The sequence below is a fragment of the Malaclemys terrapin genome, chromosome 12, assembly GCF_027887155.1.
Source record: "Malaclemys terrapin pileata isolate rMalTer1 chromosome 12, rMalTer1.hap1, whole genome shotgun sequence".
Lineage (NCBI taxonomy): Eukaryota > Metazoa > Chordata > Testudines > Emydidae > Malaclemys > Malaclemys terrapin.
The window spans coordinates 26,553,503-26,573,546 of NC_071516.1; the positions used below are offsets into that span (position 1 = coordinate 26,553,503).

At 48.8% G+C, this 20,044-nt stretch overlaps 1 protein-coding gene across 5 annotated transcripts in view; it reads right to left on the reverse strand.

Annotated features, from left to right (window-relative positions):
• Positions 1 to 20,044, reverse strand: part of TP53INP2 (tumor protein p53 inducible nuclear protein 2) — a 59,528-nt gene that overhangs the window by 21,618 nt on the left and 17,866 nt on the right. For all 5 annotated transcript variants that reach the window (XM_054045392.1, XM_054045390.1, XM_054045393.1 and 2 more), the window contains exon 2: positions 10,225 to 10,602. In XM_054045392.1, the coding sequence (XP_053901367.1) occupies positions 10,225 to 10,348 (124 nt within the window). In that variant the 5' untranslated portion in view covers positions 10,349 to 10,602. The remainder of the gene's footprint in view (positions 1 to 10,224; positions 10,603 to 20,044) is intronic.

Below are 20,044 nucleotides of genomic sequence, written 5' to 3' on the forward strand. Positions count from 1 at the left end.
TCCTGGGGGCCTATCAGGGGGCGGGGGTATGGATAAGGGTCAGGGCAGTCAGGGAGCAGGGGGAGTTGGCTAGGGGGTGGGGTCCCTAGGCAGCGGTTAGGGGTGGGGGGTCCCGGGAGGGGACGGTCAGGGGACAAGGAGCAGGGGGGTTGGATGGGTTGGGGGTTTTGAGGGGGGCAGTCAGGGGGTGGGACGTGGGAGGGGGCAGATTGGGGGGGGCAGGCTGTTTGGGGAGGCACAGACTTCCCTACCCTGCCCTCCATACAGTTTTGCAACCCCTCCGGCCAAAAAGTTTGCCCACCCCTGACCTAGACACAGCAGCATTGGCCTGAAGCTGTGTTGGGAATGGTTTCACTTTCACTTCTAGGGGAACAAAAGGGCCTTAGAAGTGAAACTATTCCCAAACACCGCTGCAAATGACTGCCAGACATCGGAGGGCCTGAAGCGGTGTTGGGAATAGCTTCACTTCAAGGGGACCTTCATAAGAACACAAGATGTGCCATATTGGGTCAGACGAATGGTCCATCTAGCCCAGTAACCTGTCTCTGACACTGGGCAGTGCGCTAGGGTTACCATATTTTAATATTCCAAAAAGAGGACACTCCATGGGGCCCCAGCCCCGCCCCAACTCCGCCCCTTCCCCTGAACGCTCCGCCCCCCTGCGTCTCCCCCTCTCCTGCTTCCCACAAATCAAATGTTCGCGGGAAGCCTGAAACAGGCAGGCAGGCAGCCAGCAGGTAAGCTGGGGCTGGGGCAGGGGCAGGGGCAGGGGCGGGGGGCGGAGGGGGGGGCGTGAGTAGGCGTGGCCCAGTCCGGCCCCCCTGGCCGAGCGGCTCCATCCCGCCCCGGCACTGGCAGCTCCGGCCCTAGCAACTCCAGCTCAGCTCGGGCCCCGGGGCACCGGCTTGGGCCCCGGGGCACCAGCTCTGGCCCTGGCCCCAGTTGAGCGGCGCCGGCCGGTGGCCAAGCACCCACAGGCCCGGTCCCAGCTCAGCTCGGGCCCCGGTTCCGGTTGAGCGGCTCCAGCCCGGCCCCGGCCCCGGCGCCGGCCGAGCACGGCCAGCCCCAGCGGCTCCAGCCCGGACCCAAGCCCCACGACCCCTCCCTATTTTCCCAGACATGTCCCGCTTTTTGGAATTTCCTCCCGGACGGGGATTTGAAGACCAAAAAGCCAGACATGTCCAGGAAAATCCGGACATATGGTAACCCTAGCAGTGCCAAAGCTTCCGGGGGAGTGGAAGCATGGTTTCTGAGACGCCTTCATTGTGCACCATCCCGACAGAGATCAGCTGATGCATGTAATAAATAATGACCTTGGGATTCATTAAACAACAAACCAGTGAATGAGAAAGGAATAAAACTTTTAACAGAATAAACTAGAGAGCTTCTGTGGTGAACTGCTGTGCACAGCTACACTCGATTCTCAACCCCAGCTTCCAGGGCACATCTCTAAATTCCTCTATTCATAATACTGTCCCTTAAGAGGGAGTGTCTCTAAATTATAATCTTCCACAAACATATCTCTACATCTTCCCTTTAAAAAAAAAACAATTAGCTCTTATATGCATATATATAAACAGCTAATGACTATCTAATAACACAGGCATAAAATTCTCAACCCATCTAGTTCATTTCCATAAATCAATGTGTCAACTACCTAGGGAGGAGAGGTTACCAGCACATCACTCTGGATTGAGTCTTTACCACTCACTTTCCTCAAATACCCCTTTTCCCAGCAGGTTAGCAAATCTCTATGAGTCTTTCAGGATGTTTAATCTCCTTCTCTGATCTTCTCAGTATCAGCCTTTCATTAGAGTCTGAGTTGTTCTCTTACTCTTAGCCTGTTTCTCCTTCCTCCGTTGATGATAAATGATCAGTCAGTTGGGAAATGCCAGAGTCCACATTGACTGTCAATGTTTTGGAACTTTCTGGGATTACTTCAAAAAGAACTTTAAAAAGATCTCACAAAACTAAGTGATTGGGCAACAGAATGGCAAATGAAATTTAATGTGGATAAATGTAAAGTAATGCGCATTGGAAAAAATAACCCCAACTATACATACAATATGATGGGGGCTAATTTAGCTACAATGAATCAGGAAAAAGATCTTGGAGTCATTGTGGATAGTTCTCTGAAGACGTCCACGCAGTGTGCAGTGGCGGTCAAAAACGCAAACAGGATGTTAGGAATCATTTAAAAGGGAATAGAGAATAAGACAGAGAATATCTTATTGCCCTTATATAAATCGATGGTATGCCCACATCTTGAATACTGCATACAGATGTGGTCTCCTCATCTCAAAAAAGATATACTGGCACTAGAAAAGGTTCAGAGAAGGGCAACTAAAATGATTAGGGGTTTGGAATGGGTTCCATATGAGGAGAGATTAAAGAGGCTAGGACTTTTCAGCTTGGAAAAGAGGAGACTAAGGGGGGGGGATATGATAGAGGTATATAAAATCATGAGTGATGTGGAGAAAGTAGATAAGGAAAAGTTATTTACTTATTCCCATAATACAAGAACTAGGGGTCACCAAATGAAATTAATAGGCAGCAGGTTTAAAACAAATAAAAGGAAGTTGTTCTTCACACAGCGCACAGTCAACTTGTGGAACTCCTTACCTGAGGAGGTTGTGAAGGCTAGGACTATAACAGCATTTAAAAGAGAACTGGATAAATTCATGGAGGTTAAGTCTATTAATGGCTATGAGCCAGGATGGGTAAGGAATGGTGTCCCTAGACTCTGTTTGTCAGAGGGTGGAGATGGATGGCAGGAGAGAGATCACTTGATCTATACCTGTTAGGTTCACTCCCTCTGGGGCATCTGGCACTGGCCACTGTCGGTAGACAGGATACTGGGCTAGATGGACCTTTGGTCTGACCCAGTACGGCCATTCTTATGTTCTTATGTACTCTTAAATCCCTTCACTTACTGTCGAAATGTGTCCCCTGGTCTGTCTGGAACACATAAGACCTTGGATGCAGCTGTTCTTTGGCTTCAATAGAGGTATGATTCCTCAGCCACACTCTACCACCTGGGTTAGGAGAGGGGAGGGCCCTTTTGTCAAAATAAAATTTCTGCTTCCACTTCTGATTTTCTTTCATCTTCTGTATGGTTTCATTGTTATGAGATTTCAGCAAGTTATCAGTGACTGGTAAATTAGATCGGATCCTTCTTCCCATTAACAGCTGAGCTGGAGAAAAACCTTTCTCCAGAGGTGTACTTCGGTAAACCAATAAAGCTTTATACAAATCACCCGCACTGTCAAAAGTCTTTTTCATACGGTTCTTTACTGTCCGTATAAACCTTTCCTCAAGCCCATCTGATGGGGGATAATTTGGACTTGATGTTTTGTGATGAAAATTCCAATTTACAACAAATTGCCTAAAATCTGCATTGGAAAACTGCAGCCCATTATCACTAAAGATTTCATCTAGAATTCCATGTCTGGAGAAGATTCCCTTCATGCCGGCTATCACTGACTTACTATTAGTACGGTGCAGTGAGCAAATTGCTGGATACGGAGAATAATAATCTGTGACTATTAACTAATCCTTTAATTGCCAGGTAAATAAGTCAGTGCCAACTTTCTCATAAGGCCTTTGTGGAACTGGATGAGGTCTCAGTGACTCTGCTGGTTGGCATGGCTTGTATTTCAAGCAGGAAAAGCAGTTTCCTACCAAATTAGTAATTGGTGATTGATCCGCAGCCAATACAGCACTTCTCGTGCTTGTTGTTTGCACTTAACAATTCATAAATGACCCTTGGGGATCTTCTGTACCATTTCTTTTCGGAGGTTCATTGGAATTACAACCTTACTGCCCTTGAAAATCACCCCATCTATCAGAGCAAGTTCATGTCTGCAGTTCCAATAGTCTCTTATACTTGGACAGCAACTCCTTATTTTTTCAGGCCACCCTTTAACTATCACTTCTTTTAATAGCCCCAATGATTCATCTTTCTCTGTTTCCTCTCTTATTTGTCGCAGTTTCCTGTTAGCTATGGGAACTGACTTTATAATCAGATCTACATAGATTTGCATCTCTGTCTCTAAAGTCTTCTCTGCTTTTGTGGGAGGCACTGCTCTGGAAAGTGCATCTGTAGTGAACATGAATTTACCGGGCATGTAGGTCACAATCAAATCATACTTTTGCAGCTTTATCATCATTCTTTGACTCCTTAAGTTACAGTCATTTAGCGGTTTGCTAAATAACTCTATCAAGGGCTTATGGTCCATTTCAACTTCCACTGTCTGTCCATAAATATACTGATTGAATCGCTCACAGGCAAACAATATTCCTAAAAGCTCCTCCTCAATCTGTGCATATCTGGGTTTCTGCCTCAGTCAGTGATTGGGATGCATATGCTGCTGGTTGCCAACAATCCTCATATGTCTGTAAAATCATGGCGCCTAACCCAGACTGTGAAGCATCTACTGAGATTTTAATAGGCCTTTCTGGTGCATAGAACTTCAACACTGGTTCTTGTATCAGTTGTTGTTTTAAACCTTCCCATGATTCCTCCTGTTCTGCACCCCAACACCAGGTGTTTTTATTCTCTAGGAGTTTTCTCAAAGCTGCTGCTTTGGTTGACAGATTAGGTATGAACTTTCCAAGATAATTAACCATTCCCAGGAACTGCTGGACATCTTTCTTCGACTGGGAATGTGGCATCATTTCAATGGCTGAAATCTTCCTCTTATCAAGTTTTACACCTTCATTGGAAATAACAAAAGTCAGTTCTGTAACCCCCAAAACACATTTCTCCCTGTTTAGTTTGAGGTTTGCAGCTGTAGTTGCATCCAGGACTTCCTGAAGTCCTTTTACATTGAGCCCCAGATGATGATGATGTCATCCATTGAGGTTTTCAACACCATTAATGTGTTCATAGATCATATGTATGGTTTTGTGGTCACCAGCATTTCTGGTGCTGAAGCTATGCTGAAGGGTAAGTGAAAGCAGGGCCAGCTCCAGCATTTTTGCCGCCCCAAGTGGCCAAAAAACCAAAAAGCCGCGATCAGCGGCACTTCGGCAGCAACCCTACCGCCGCTGCTTCATTCTTCGGCGGCAGTTCAGCGGCAGGTCCTTCCCTCCGAGAGGGACTGAGGGACCCACCGCCAAACTGCCACCGAAGAGGCGTATGTGCCGCCCCTTTCAGTTGGCCGCCCCAAGCACCTGCTTGCTGCACTGGTGCCTGGAGCCGGCTCTGAGTGTAAGAATGTATGTCTTCCAAATGGGATATTAAATGGGCATAACTTTGAGCTTTCTTCAGTTAATTTTAGGTGCCAAATCCTGAGGCTGCATCCAATTTACTGAAACACAGGTGCTGGAACTTGGGGTGCTGGGAGTCCTGCTGCACCCCTTAGCTTGAAGTGATTTCCATCATACACAGGGTTAACAGTTTGGCTCAATCGCTCTTAGCACCCCCCACTATACAAATTATTCCCGCTCCCTGTACTGAAATATTGTGCATTTGCAAATTGAGCCATAATCTCTTCTCTGGTTGGTAGTTTGAAATGTTCTCTTATGATAGCCTTGTTGAGGTCTCTGGGATCTAAGCATATGCATAGCTGGCTGTTACTTTTCTCCACAATGCCTACCAAGCTCACGCATTCTGTTGGTGCCTCCATTTTTTGTATCACTTGCATTGCTTCCATCCTGGCAAGCTCAATCTTGAGTTTATCACAGAGTGCAAAGGGCACTTTTCTACATGGATGGACAACTAGAGGGACCTCCTTGTTTAGCCGAATTGTATGTTCACCCTGCAAGCAGCCCAACTCTTGAAACAGATCATGATATTCCCGAAAGAGTGCTTCCTAGGCAGGTACAGTACGATCATGTATCATGTGTCACCTCCTTTGGCACAACAAATCGGGAGGGGGAAATAGCTCAGTGGTTTGAGCCTTGACCTGCTAAACCCAGGGTTGTGAGTTCAATCCTTGAGGGGGCCACTTAGGTATCTGGGGCAAAATCAGTATTTGGTCTTGCTAGTGAAGGCAGGGGGCTGGACTCAATGACTTTTCAAGGTCCCTTCCAGTTCTAGGAGATAGGATATCTCCATTAAAAAAAAAAAATGTAGTGAGAGCACCCATTTTACCAGACTGAGTTTTTCACACTCAGACAGCCCTAAAACTGGTGTCTCCTCCTTTGGCACGACAATGAACGGGAGCCTGTATGTGGTGTTTTTATGGTTGATACTAGCAATGCACCTAGGGTGACCAGACGTCCCGATTTTATCAGGACCGTCCCGATATTTCCTTGTTTGTCCCGCGTCCCGACTGACATGCGGTCGGGACACCGGACAAACAAGGAAATGCCCCGGAGGAGCCTAGAGCCCGGAAGTACTCGCACCTCCCCCCCCCCGGCCCCGACTCCGCCCCCTCCTCCCCCGATTGGCTCCCTACCCGAATCCCCGCCTCTTCCCCGGGCTCACCCTTCCCCCTCCCTCCGCAAGCGCTGGAGGGAGGCCTGGGAGACTCAGGGGAAGCGCGGGGCCGGGGTGAGTAACAGTCACCCCCGGGCAGCGGGACTCGGGAGCAGCCGCTGCTGCAGCTCCCACTGCCGTGGGGGGAGGAAGCAGCCATGGCGCTCGGCGGCTGCGGCGCCTCCGAACCCCCCGAGCCGGGGCCTGCTGCGGGGACCCAGCAGCGCGTACGCTGGGCCCAGCCCCTGGCCAGTCGCGTCTGGGCTGCTGCCCAGCTGGTGCAATCCCGCGGCGGCCCCGGGGCGGAGGCATCGGCAGCCCCATTTGTTCCCCTGCGGGACCCGAGCGGGACGGGGGGGCTGGGGCCTGCTGCCCCCACTCCGGAGCTGCCGCGGGATTGCACCAGCTGGGCAGCAGCCCAGACGCGACTGGCCAGGGGCTGGGCGCAGCGTGTGCGCTTCTGGGTCCCCGCAGCAGGCCCAGGCTCGGGGGGTTCGGGGGCGCCAGAGCCGCAGCCGCGGAGCACCATGGCCGCTTCCTGCCCCCGCGGCAGTGGGAGCTGCAGCAGCGGCTGCTCCCGAGTCCCGCTGGCCAGGGGTGAGAACAGCCACCGCCTGGCCCCGCGGGCCGCCCCCCTCCTCTCCCTACCACCCGACTGAGTCCTGCCTGCAAGGGACCAGGCCGGAAAGTTACTCACCCCGGCCCCGCGCTTCCCCTGAGTCTCCCGGGCCTCCCTCCAGCGCTTGCGGAGGAAGGGTTTTTTTTTTTTTTTTTTGGCCCCGCCCCCCGCCACGCCCCCCCCACGTCACCCCCTCCCCCCCCCCCGCGTCCCGATATTTGTCTTTGGTGATCTGGTCACCCTAAATGCACCTCCCCTTCACTGGTATGTTTGTTCCAGAATAACCAGCTACTTTTTTTTTTTCTGTTGGTCCCTGTTTTGGTCTTATCGTCAGTCTCTCATAATCTTGTTCAGACAGAATGTTAACCTGAGCTCCTGTGTCCAGTTTCAGTGGAATTATTGTTCTATTCACTGTCATAGGCAGTATCCAGTCCCTTTCATCAGGCTTGCTTGATTTCAGTGTGTTTATGAAGAATTCCTCAACCATGTTGTCTTCAACTGAATGCTTTCTGCATTTGGCATCTGCAGCATTTTGCAAAATGATTATCTCCCCCTCATTTCTGACAGAGTTTCCCAAAGGCAACACTCTATTTGGGGCCACGCTGTGATCCACACCTTCCACATCACCGTTTATACCCAGTCTTCCCCTAGCAGTGGTTTTCATAGCAAGTAGTTCCGCTTTCTGGTTTGACCTATCCTGGCTATATTCTTTTGTATTTAGTACATGGATAACCCTTCTGGTGAATCCAGCTCTTTAGCTTGTGCTTTCACAGTTTCTGGAGAGCTTTTTCTAAAGTTAAATCTCCTTCACAGAGCAGTCTGCCACAAATGAATGTTTGAAGACAATGAAGGCTAGCTCAGTGGTTTGAGCATTGGTCTACTAAACCCAGGGTTGTGAGATCAATCCTTGAAGGGGCCACTTAGGAATCTGGGACAAAATCAGTACTTGGTCCTGCTAGTAAAGGCAGGGGGCTGGACTCAATGACCTTTCAGGGTCCCTTCCAGCTCTATGAGATAGGTATATCTCCATATATATATTATTATTAAGTAAAATACTGACTAAATCTGAGGAAGATTGCATGCTAAAAAGGAGTGAAACCTTTGAGAGAGACCATTTTTTTGCATGCATGCAAAAAACTGATGACACTATAGAGCAACATGTCAGGGAATTAAGAAGACTCAGACCTGTGACTTTGGTGAGTTGACAGAGTCTCTGGTCAGAGATAAAATCATTTGTTGCCCCAGGAGCAACTTGGCCCATGGACTTTGCTCACAATAAGAACAGGAGTACTGGTGGCACCTTAGAGACTAACAAATTTATTAGAGCATAAGCTTTGCTCACAATGTTGTGCCCATAACAAACTACCTGGGCAGCTGGCAGCTCTTAGACACCCATTTGTACTCCCAACTCAGGCAGGTAGGTGTTTGCACCCTACTCCTTTGTGTGCACAATTTGCTCTGGGCACAACAATTTAATTAAGAGGCTTGGATAAAATATATAAACTCTAACTGCAGGGTGCAGCCAAACTTTCTATCTGTTCTTAAATCATGCTTCCCTCTCACCGGCCCAGTGAGAATAGTCTTGGAAAATGAAAATAGAGTAAAAAACAAACATATTGGCAAAAAGAACGGTATTTTGAAATCTTCAAATTTGTTTCTTATTAAATGAACAAAGCAATAAGAAATGAAAGGCCTGGGAGACATTAGCCTTCAATAAGACATTGCTTTTAAAATGGATTTTGGGGGAGAATGGGCATTCTGCATATCCTTCATGTCTGTTCCCAACTCTGGGAGAACAGTCCACAAACAAGTAAGTGCCAAATGAGTTTGCGTTAGGTCAACAGGGTAAAATACTCTTTGATTAAACGAACATAAAGAGATCTTCTGTAACCTTTTAAATCAGTTTATACCCGACGGAGGGCTCATTTACAGGTAAAGTTCATACCTCAGAAACTTTGCCCAATTGATTTGTATGTGAATTAGTGGGGGCCTCGATTTCTGGATGGGTTTCAGAATCCTTTGTATGTTCATCCTTCAGGCAAGATACTAACCTGAAAATGTTTTTTGGGCATCCCCAGCATGGGTGAGAGATCCCTTGGCACTTAGCACGCATGCTCTTGCTCTCTGTGACGGTAGTGCCACTGAGAGTGTCCAACCCAGATTGTTGCTCTTGGTTGGGTCAGTTTAGGAGAGCGATCGAATGACTGATTCCAGATTGATCGTGTTTGGCTTGGCAGTGAAGTTAGAAGCGTAACTTCAGCCTCTTGCTTTGCAATTCAAACACGGCAGGGAGGATGGACTCTGTGTGAGCCATTCGCTGCGGTGCTAGGAACTCTCCAAGCAAACAAACCAGGAGCAGGTGGCGTGTGGCACTGTCAGCTTTAGCGGGCTTGATCCCCAGCTCCCGGCTGCCCTCCAGATGAGATCCTGAACATCTCCCCTCCTCACACTCCCTGGAGGTAGCTCCTGCAGCACTAGCCTCCAGATGATTTATAACCAATGGAGGGATAGTGAGGCAGGGCAGATAGGGAGAGAAACCTGCATACTCAGAGCACACGTGTTGGGTGAAATTCCAACATCACTACCGTGAGCGGTAGGGCTGGGAACCACCACTGTACCAACCTAAAGTACCTTTGCCATGAGGGAAACTAGGTGTTTTGCTTTTCCATAGACCAGATGTAGCACAGACAGCAGCAGTGCAAGCTACCCCTCCACTGCCCGTCAGCTCTCTCCGGCACGTGTGTGGCCCCCATCACCACAGCATCTCACAGTATTTAGTTAGCCACGCAACACCCCTGGCAGCCTGAGGCACAGAGAGACTAAGTGACTTGCTCAAGGTCATACAGGAAGTCTGTTGGGGAGCAGGGGCTTGAACCTAGACCTCCTAAATCCTACGTTAGCACTCTAACCACTGGACCACCCTTCCTCTCACTGACCCGGAAGTGGGACCTGCCTTGGCCAGAAGAAGAGTGAGGATGAAAGATAATAATGGGACGTGGGGGGCAGTTAACCAGACCCTCAAGAACCTTGAAGATTCAGCTGGGGCTTCTGTCAAAGCGTCAGATGCAGGGGTGGGAAGGGATGGATTTTATCTGAAGTGATTCACTCATCGTTAGGCCTACGGTGAAACAAGAGGCCTTCTAAGCGGTGGCCCCCTCCCCCTGCCCTCTGCTTTTCTCACCTGGAAGGTCAATAATGAGCCATCCATCCTCTTCCTCCTCCTCAGAGACAAAGGGTTTGGGTTCCTCCAGGCCCTCAGGTGTGCTGCTGTCACTGAAGAAGAGGCTGGTGAGGCGTTGGAACATGGCTGGGGAATGGTTTCCAAGGTGAGCTTTGATGGGAAGAGAGAAGAAAAACCCAGCGTCGAGTGCCTGCCTCAGAGCACGGAGATGGATGTTGCTGGTGGGTGCCGGGTGGGAGAGTGACGCTTGAGAGTCCTGTCTGGGTGGACGAGTCCTTCTGAAGGGCAGAAACCCCTTCCTTCCTAGTGAAAGCTTAGCTGAGTCGAGTTATGTATAGTGCAATCATGAGGTTCTTCACTTGGCTTCAGTGCAAAGGCCTGCGAAGAAAGGAGAAATTCATTCATGCCCTGTGGAAGCCAGAGCTTCCTGCATCACGAGGGATTCAGATGGGCTGCAGGGAGGAGGGAGAGGAAACCCTGATCTGGATCTCAAGGACAAGTCGCTGCCACCATTCACTTTTTATAGGGTACTGTGTGCTGGGGAAAGCACAGCCCCTCAGGGCTGGCGGCTGCAGCCCCTTGATCTCTGACAGTGTCACTCTTACCACCCAGACACCTCCTGTAATGCTGAGTTCATTCAGCATTTTCTTTCCCCTCCCGGTGCCTCAGGCAATGACCTTCCCTTCACCCCCTTTTGCTTTTATTCATTTTGACCTGTTTTCCTCGAGAGCAAACAAACCAGCCTCGCGCTGGCACTCGCACAGAGTTTGCAAAGTGCAGGCTAGGTCTCCGGCACTAAATAAGGAATAAGAGATGAGCAGACTGTATGTCAGGAGACCTAGGTTCTAGTACTTGTTATGCCACTGACCTACTGTGTGACCTCGGGCAAATCACTTTCCCTTGCTGTGCCTCAGTTTCCCCTCTGTAAAATGGGGATGTTGACACTTCCCCATCTGTGAAAAGTGTTGTGAGATCGAGGGGTGAAAACTATGATATTGTGCCAAATATTATTATTATGAAAAGCTAGGGATGGGCTAAGGGGCTGGACTGGATAAACACTCAAGCGTTCAGATGGTCACACGGAGCACATGATGCACTCATGACTGTAGAGCTGGGCAGGAAAATGCATGAGAATAGACTTTCCCGGTTATGTCAGTGCGGCTTCCTCTGGTCAGAAGCAGGAAGCCAAAAGGCATTGAAAATGACCAGGCCACCCTCTATCCCTTTCCCCCACGGTGAGTTAACTAAACAAGGATTAAGGTTTGGTTCACAGCTATTGGGATGGGTAGTCACCCCTTGAGTCACAGGCATCCTCGTGTCTTCCCATCATGTGCTCCTACTTGGGTGAGAGTTGGAGGTGTTGGAGGGAGGGGGTCCAATAAATCTTAATTACAGTGGTGGAAATTAGACCCTGAGCCAGGTTCTGATCTTCATCCCCCTGGCATAAATCTGGAGCCTGTTGATTTCAATGGAGTTACTCCAGATTTACACAGCAGAATCTGGGGCAGCAGATGAAAAGCTGGAAAGGGATTTGAAAGGGCATAATGGCATGATCCTATCAGGAAGCTGATTAGAATTTAAGTCTTAGGGTTTGATCAACAGAATTCACCCCTTATCAAGAGGAAACAGATGAGACACTAAATATATACACCCGGAAAAAGCAGGCATCTGCTGACAGGCAACTCCTGGCCTGTAAGTCTCAGCCAGCAGGATTGTTAAACTGGCTGAATGTCTCTTTTGCAGACAGAGAAGTAGCTTCACACAAGAGAATAATAAATAGCAATTACAAATAGCCATGTTCTCCCCATTTTTCACTGAAATGTGTTGAGTCAGTCCACTAGTTCTCTCCAGCTCTAATAAATACTTAGACCTCAAAGCACTTTGCAAAGCTGCATATCATTATCCCCATTTCACAGCTGGGGAAACTGAGGCACAGAGCAACTAAGTGACAAAAGTGAGAACAGACTTCCCAATTCCCAGTCCATTGCTCTCTCCGCTGGGCAAGGCTGCTGCCCGGGAACTAACAACCTCTATCAATGGCTGTGCTAAGGGATGAGGGCCCTGTGGTTGGATGGGGTGGGTTTTAATTTAATATTTATCTACTCTGAGAACAATGAATAATGAAAGATTGCAGGAAAAGTGCTTCACTGCGCCGTGCCCTCAAAGCAGCCCTTTCCCTGCTGGAGTGCAGAAGAGATGACATAGCCACTTATCTGACCACCCTCTCGGCCAGATTTTGCATGCTCATATAAATTGGACCCACATCCAAGCCACCCTGGGCTTGGAAAGAAAATGAACCGAAGGGGTTTTGCAGAATCAAAAGCACATGCGTGCTGGCCCATCTCCATTGCATTTGCATTCGTACCTTGGGCAGGAAGGAACAGTGTGGAAGAGAAAGCTGCCTCATTCAACAACCAGGGGGAGAGGGGTAGATGGGCCAAGGAGCTGGGGGAGGGGGAGACTGAATACAGGCTGGCAGGGCTGAGAGAGAATCTGGGGTGGGAGGGAGACTAGGACTGGGAGTCAGACGAGAAGGCTGGGCAAGGAGACCAGGACTGGGAGCTGGGGAGATCAAAGAGAGAGCTTGGGGTGGGGTGGAGACCAAGACCGGATAAGGATCCAGGGGAAAGAGTCAGACTGCCTGGCAAGGAGACTAGGACTGAGGAACCTGTGGGGTGGAGGAAGAAGGAGATGAGACAGATCTGCTGATGAGCTGAGGCACAGGGGGAGAAATGGGAGTGGCTGGGCAAAGAGGCTGGGAGGAGGCACACTGAGATTGGATAGGGAGACTGGGACTGGGACCGGGACCCAGGGGAGGTGGAGAACATGGGGTGTGGGGAAAGAGACTGGAGGCCAAAGGAGGGAAAAAGCTAGATTGGACAAGGAAGCAAGAAGGAAGGAACTAGGGGCAAGGCGGGAATTAGAATGGTTGGGCAAAGAGCCTGGGCTTGGGGGCAGGGACTGGGAAGGAGAGCCCAGAGGGGTGGGACTAGAACATGCTGGACAAGACCAGGACTGAGATGAAAAGTCTGAGGAGTGGAGACTGGGACTGGAAAAGAGAGGAGAATGAGAGTGGGACAAGGAGCCTAGGGTGAGGAGACACAAGACAGGGACTGCTAGGAGGGGATAGGGCAGAAGGGGTCAAGCTTCAGGGAGGGTACAAACAGACAGAAGTGTTCTGTGCCCACTAGAGCACACTCCCCTCCAGAGCCTGGGCTGGAACCCAAGAAATGAGTCTCACCCCTTCCTCTGCTGACAGCAAATATCTGTGAAAGCCCCTGGCAAAGTGTCCTATTCCCCCCTCTAGTGCTACTCCATATAAAAGATAACAACCTACTACTGCTATCATTTGCTCAAGTGGCAGAGGTCTGTGTGGTGAATCTAAAGGTTCCAATGTGGCTGATGACCCATCTGGGTGTCAATGTGATGCCACAAGGTGGACTTTCTGATTTTTCAGTTTGCTTTTTTAAACACCTAGGAAATGACATACACGCACTCACATACAAAGTAGTTAAAATAATATTATTAAGGCTGCAAAGTCAAGTACTCAGAAGTCAGGGTAGCTGGCCCTTTAAAAGGCAATGGGTCTCATGCCCATCTGTAACACCGCCAACTCTCCTCCCCAGGTAGGGAAAATTAACCAAGTCATGTGACCTTTGGGTCACCACACCTGATCAGGCCTCTGGTGGATAAGGAAGAGGCCTGGGCTAGCAGATGGCTATAGAGAGAAGAAGGTTTCTGTGGATGATGAGGAGTTGCTGCTGGTGAGCAGGAAGACAGACCCTTGGGAAGGAGAGGCTCTGCCTAGCTAGATACTGGGTGAGGACTCTTCATTTTGAGCTTATTTTGTGTTTGTGAGTCTTTGCTACTTGTGTAGGGCCAGGGGGAGCTGGATTAGAGGAAGATAGAGAGGCCAGCTGGAAGAAGCTGACCTGAAGCAGAGCACAGCCCCAGTAGAGGGCTGTGGGCTTCCTTGACTGGGAAAGGACCCCAGAAGGGAAACACTTTTTGTTTTTATACCTCTGGCCTGTGTGGAGTATTTGAGGAGGTCTGAGTGAAGGGAAACTAAGGCAGGGGAGTTGCAGCACCTTCCCAGGCTATGAGGGGTGACAGGAAATGCATAGGCAATGCCTGGCATTTCCTAGTTACTGCAATCTTGGCTGTGCAACTTTAATAATGCCTTTGTAATGTGGTTTTGTGTATATAATTAGAATTATGTACAGCAGTGCAGTAAGAAGAAAATAACCCAACAAAAAACACATGGGCTAGTTTGTTACAATGATGTTATGGTCCAGATCTGCGATGACCTTGGTGTGTAATACAAACCTTGTGATACATGTTCTTCCCAAATCAATAAACTGTGTAGCAGAGTAGAGCAGAGACTTGGCTATGCTATAAACAACTGAGGAAAGATCTGGCTCCTCTGGCAGTGTAAAGGGCCGGTTAATGTGTCCCAGGCGGCTGGGCAAGAACTCCCCCAGCACTGGACTGCCATAAGCCACCCCATTATACCCCTGTTCCGAGCCCTGGGATATTGCCTATGATGGTAGTGCCTTGAGACCAGCCATGGTCAATGCCCCATTGTACTAGGACAAACAAAATAGTCCCATCCCTGCCCCCAAGCAGCTTATTTAAATAAACAAGATGAAGGAGGTAGGGGAAAAGGTCTAATGCACAAGCAGAGAGAACTGAGTGATGGTTTGTGAATGTCCTGATAGTCCCACAAGTTCTATCCTGGCGGTTTGGTATTTTGCATATGATGGTTTTAGGAGAAAGACAAAAGAAGGTGAGAGACCAGCTTAGGAAGGGACTCAGCCAGGCCCGTAATGCTCCAGGGACTCTGGGATGCACTGCGGTCTATAGGCAGCTCAAGGACTGCGATAAGTTAAACAGCTGGGGTGACTCTCCTCTATATCAGGGGCCATTTGAATCCTTTGAACACCACAGAGTTCAGAGGGTGCAAAGATGACTTAATGCCACCATTCCCTCGCCTCTTCCTCATGGCAGCATCTCCTGGGGGCACCGCACAGAACTGGCTCCTTCAGAACAACCTCTGACAACTCCATTACGTTAAAGGGGAGAGAAGGTCAAATAAAATATTTGTCCGAATGGTCAAATAAACAGAGTTACACTCCAGGGCTGAATACTTGAGTTTGTCTCTCTTTCTAGATTTGGGAGGAAGCATTGTCTAGTGATTAGAGCATAGTGTTCAGAGCCAGGCAATCATTGTTCAGTTCCTGCCTCTAGCCCAGGGCAGGCATTTCACCATGTTATGGCTTGTTACCATCCCAATTTTACTGATGGGGCGGGGGGGGGGGGAAGTAATTCTCTAACTCAGAGTGGGACTGGGGGCAGGGTTGAACTTCATTATTGTCAATAAAGATCTTGAAGACCTACAGAATGGCGGTGTGACATATTAATGGAAAAATATATTCAGATGAGACCAAAAAAAAACAGGGATTAAAACCACATCAAGGGCGAGATTTGGGGAAATTGAACTTGCATGCACAAGACACAGTTTTGCATGCATATGTTTGTGCAAGTGAGGATTCTAGTTTGAGAGGGTGGCTGTCATAGGGTGAGCTGCCCCTCAAAAGGAGTTGGACCTCTTGTGTCTGGTTTTCCCTGAATCCTGCATAGGAGTGGAGTCATGTGGCTGGGTCTGATGATTGGGCTGGATGCAATTCTTGCTATTAAAGATGCTGCCTGGTCTCTCTCTTTCTTTCTCTCTTCTCTTTCCCCCCCCCCCCCATTCCTTTTGGGAGAAACCAGAGAGCAGAACATGAGGGGGGCTTAGCCAGGAAGGATCTGGGGCAGACTTAGGGAAGTATGGGAAGAAGGCCTGAAGTAAAGGCCAAAGAGGCCCCACCTAAGCAGTGTGGGAAGCAGGCCTGAGGGGACAGAGATGGGGATGGAAGACCTTAAAGTAGATGGCTGTTCCCTTATTTAGGGCCTTAGAGCTGGGGTAGAGGGGGAGACCAGACTCTCCTGCACCTTCAGTTGTGCCTCCTGGAGGGGTGAGTAGACAATGCTGGCCAAGGGTGGTGGACTGACTACAGCTAGGGAGAAGGCTGTGAGGGACCCCTGCCTGAAGAGTGACTTATTGGAGCATCTCATCCAGGGCTGAGGGGCTGTTCAGGCAGGGGAGAGGGCTAGAAGGACTCTTGAGCCCTGAAGCAGGAATGGTGGCCCACCCCTGAGGCATGGGGAGCCCTCGCATTGAGGGGCCAAGGACTAAACCAGTGGCACTCAGGCAAAGGCCATTTGGGTGTGAAGATGGCCAGACAGACCACTGAGGCCATGACAGCAAGTGACAGAACTTGTATCTATGTCTTGTGTGGACTCTCTATTTGCCCCCCATCCCTGAGAAGGGGAGCTTATGAAGTAACCAGAGATCCAAGTGCACCAACCCACCCATTCTGCCAAGGGAGATGGTGGACCTGAAGGGAAGGGGGGACTGGAAGCTGGTGAAGGTGAAGCACTGGCCCTTATCCCTTCTGAGGCAGAGTGACCTGAAAGCTGGTAACACTAAGGTCTGGGGACAGAAGTGGTAGCTGGTTTATGTAACCAGCCAGCCCACAACAGCTTTGTGTAACACGCTGGCCTGACCATGTCCCTGTCCCTTGCTAGTGTCTGGCCCCAGAACTTGTTACTTACAGCCTGCCCTGCCTGCGAAGGAGCCCTTCAGAGCCGCTTCCTGAGCACGTGCAGCCAGAGTTGGGGCTGCAAGAGTAACTGGGCAGCAGCTCAGCGCTTTTCTCGTTCCTCACGAGCTCTCCTGGATCATTAAACCCCAGGTGAGCTGTCCCTTCACCTGAGCAACCTTCACTATGACTGCATTGCCTCTCCTCTTAAGCAGCCTGACCCAAAGACCATTGGGAGATGTCCATTGACCTTCATGGGCTCTGGATCAGGTCCATAATGAAGTTCAGTGAACAGTGGCTCTCATACAAGCTGGCTTTCTAGCTCAAATGGTAGGGGCTGGAGCATGTGGTGCTAAGGTTCTGTATTTAAGGCTCACCAACAATGGCGTATCTGTGGCCATGGTTTGTTATATTTGTACATTTATGGCTTTTTTTTAATGGTACCGACCTGGACTAAGCTATTGCAGGGTGCAGTGCTTTCTTAGAGGTGGGTTGGCACACTTGAAACCACCGAGCATGCAGTAAGTACCAGTAAGGCCCTGGCTAGTCTGAGATGAGCTAGAAGCTAGACGCACCAAGATCCCAGGATTCTGCAATGCCTGGTGCAGCAGGCTGGAAATTCTGCGGCACTTCATCTAAATACTTACAAACAGAGGCTTAATGAACTAAACATGGAAATGAATAAGGCAGGACCTCTTGTGTTAGTAAATGCAATTTGTTTTAGAATAGCCCCATCTCTCTTAAAAAATCCACATTAGATTTTTTTAAACAGACTTCTAGGTCATTGTGGTGAATCTTGCTGGCTGGCTGCAGGCTCAGAAAGATAATACTGCACCAGTTACGCTCAGTTCATGCTTTCAAGGCTTTCTTCTCAACTGTGAGGGCTAGAAGTATAACAAAGCTGAGATCCTGAAGCACAGCTCTCTGGAAATGCTATGGCCACAGAACTTCAGGCCGAGTTCCAGGTATAGAACCACGTATGTACACCTCTCCCAGGTATGGTAAATCAAGTACCATAGGGTACAGCAGACTACCTGACCAGTGATATCCCTGTTAGAGATCTTTTAATAGAACTTACTCCAATCATATATCATAGTGCTCCATGTGGCTGGTTCGCCCAAGCACCTGTGTAACTGGGCTGGCATATGAGCTATTCTCTGAAGCTCCTGCAGGCTTCCCCATAGCTGCGCTCAGTAGTCTTTTCTTTGCTGGGAAAGTCACCCATTGACCATGGGTATAGCTGAATAGGATTTAAATGCCCAGAATCCACCTCATTCCAGGAATCCATACTCCTGGACCTTTGGCACTGTAATTGGATGCTACTGAGCTAAGAGGTGTTTCAATAAGGGCCATCTGGGTTTTTTTTTGTTTGTTTGTTTTCTCTTGTATTCTGCAGAAAGTGACCAGTCCACTAGCAAGATGCAGGAAGGGTGTTCTGAGTCTGATCTGCTTCAAGCCTTGAAATGAAGTGGGGCAGATCCTGGGCCTGGCTGAGACGTTGTTCAATCTCCAGGAAAACTTAACGCAGCCTAAAGGCTGCTCTAAATTATGGCAGCAGGGATAGTCCCCTAGGGACGACTGCGCTGGCTGGGGAATTGCTGGAGTGCAAGGTTCTCTGGCCACACCAGCACACTAATCTATGCTTGGGTTCAGGATTGGGTGGCTGCATCAGCTTTATACCACCACAGACTCCCATAGGTCAAGAGAAGGGATGCAGATGATACAAAACTATTCAAGATAGTTAAGTCCCAAGCAGACTGTGAAGAGCTACAAAAGGATCTCACAAAACTGGGTGACTGGGCAACAAAATAGCAGATGAAATTCAATATTGAGAAATGCAAAATAATGCACATGGGAAAACATCATCCCAACTATACATATAAAATGATGGGGTCTAAATTGTCTGTTATCACTCAAGAAAGAGACCTTGGAGTCACTGAGTGGATGTTTTCAGAGAACTATCCACAATGTGCAGTGGCAGTCAAAAAAGCAAACTGAATGTTGGGAATCATTAAGAAAGGGATAGATAATAAGACTGAAAATATCATATTGCCTCTATATAAATCCATGGTACGCCCACATCTTGAATACTGCGTGCATATGTGGTCACCCCATCTAAAAGAGATGTATTGAAATTGGAAAAGATCCAGAAAATGATTAGGGATATGGAATGGCTGCTGTATGAGGAAAGATTAATAAGACTGGGACTTTTCAGCTTGGAAAAGAGAGAGAGGTCTATAAAATCATGATTGTTGTGGAGAAAGTAAACAAGGAAGTGTTATTTACTCCTTCTCATAATGCAAGAACTAGGGGTCACCAAATGAAATTAATAAGCAGCAAATTTAAAACAACCAAAAGGACGTGTTTTTTTTTTTTTTTTTTTTTTTTTTTTTCACACAACGCACAGTCAACCTGTGGAACTCCTTGCCAGAGGATGTTGTGAAGGCCAAGACTATAACAGGGTTCAAAAAGATAGGTCCATCAATGGATAGCCAGGGATGGTGTTCCTAGCCTCTGTTGGCCAGAAGCTGGGAATGGGTGACAGGGCATGGATCACTTGATGATTACCTGTTCTGTTCATTCCCTCTGGGGCACCTGGCATTGGCCACTGTTGGAAGACCGGATACTGGGCTAGATGGACCTTTGGTCTGACCCAGTGTGGTTGTTCTTATGAAGGCCCAGCTGTCTGGTTAGGGCCACTTTCCATCCCTTCTATGTGTCCAGAGGGGATGGAGCCATGGGCTAGGATTTAGCCCACTGCACTCTGCTTCCTCTTATCTGCTGCAAAGGCCTACTGTGCCCTGGTAGTACCAATCTCCAGTGCAGATGTAATTGCTCTGGGGGAGCCAGTTACAATATGGTTTCTCTGGTTATGACATGGTTCCACTTTAGAGTATAGATTGGTCCTTAATTCTGCCCTGACCCCTGCCATAGGCTCTGGGCTGCATTCCTTGGGATGTCTGGCATCCTTCTTTGTGGGCATTTTGTCTATAAACTCATTATGGATGTAAAGCCACCTGACACTTCGCTGGTGGAGCATGTTTTGTGTCAACAAACATTGACGATCAGCCTTCGGCAAATCTAGGGCTTTAAACCTCGGCCTATTTAAAAACGTGATAGACACCTCACCGCTCACGCTTAACACAGAGGAAAAGAAAACAATGCAGAGGCACAAT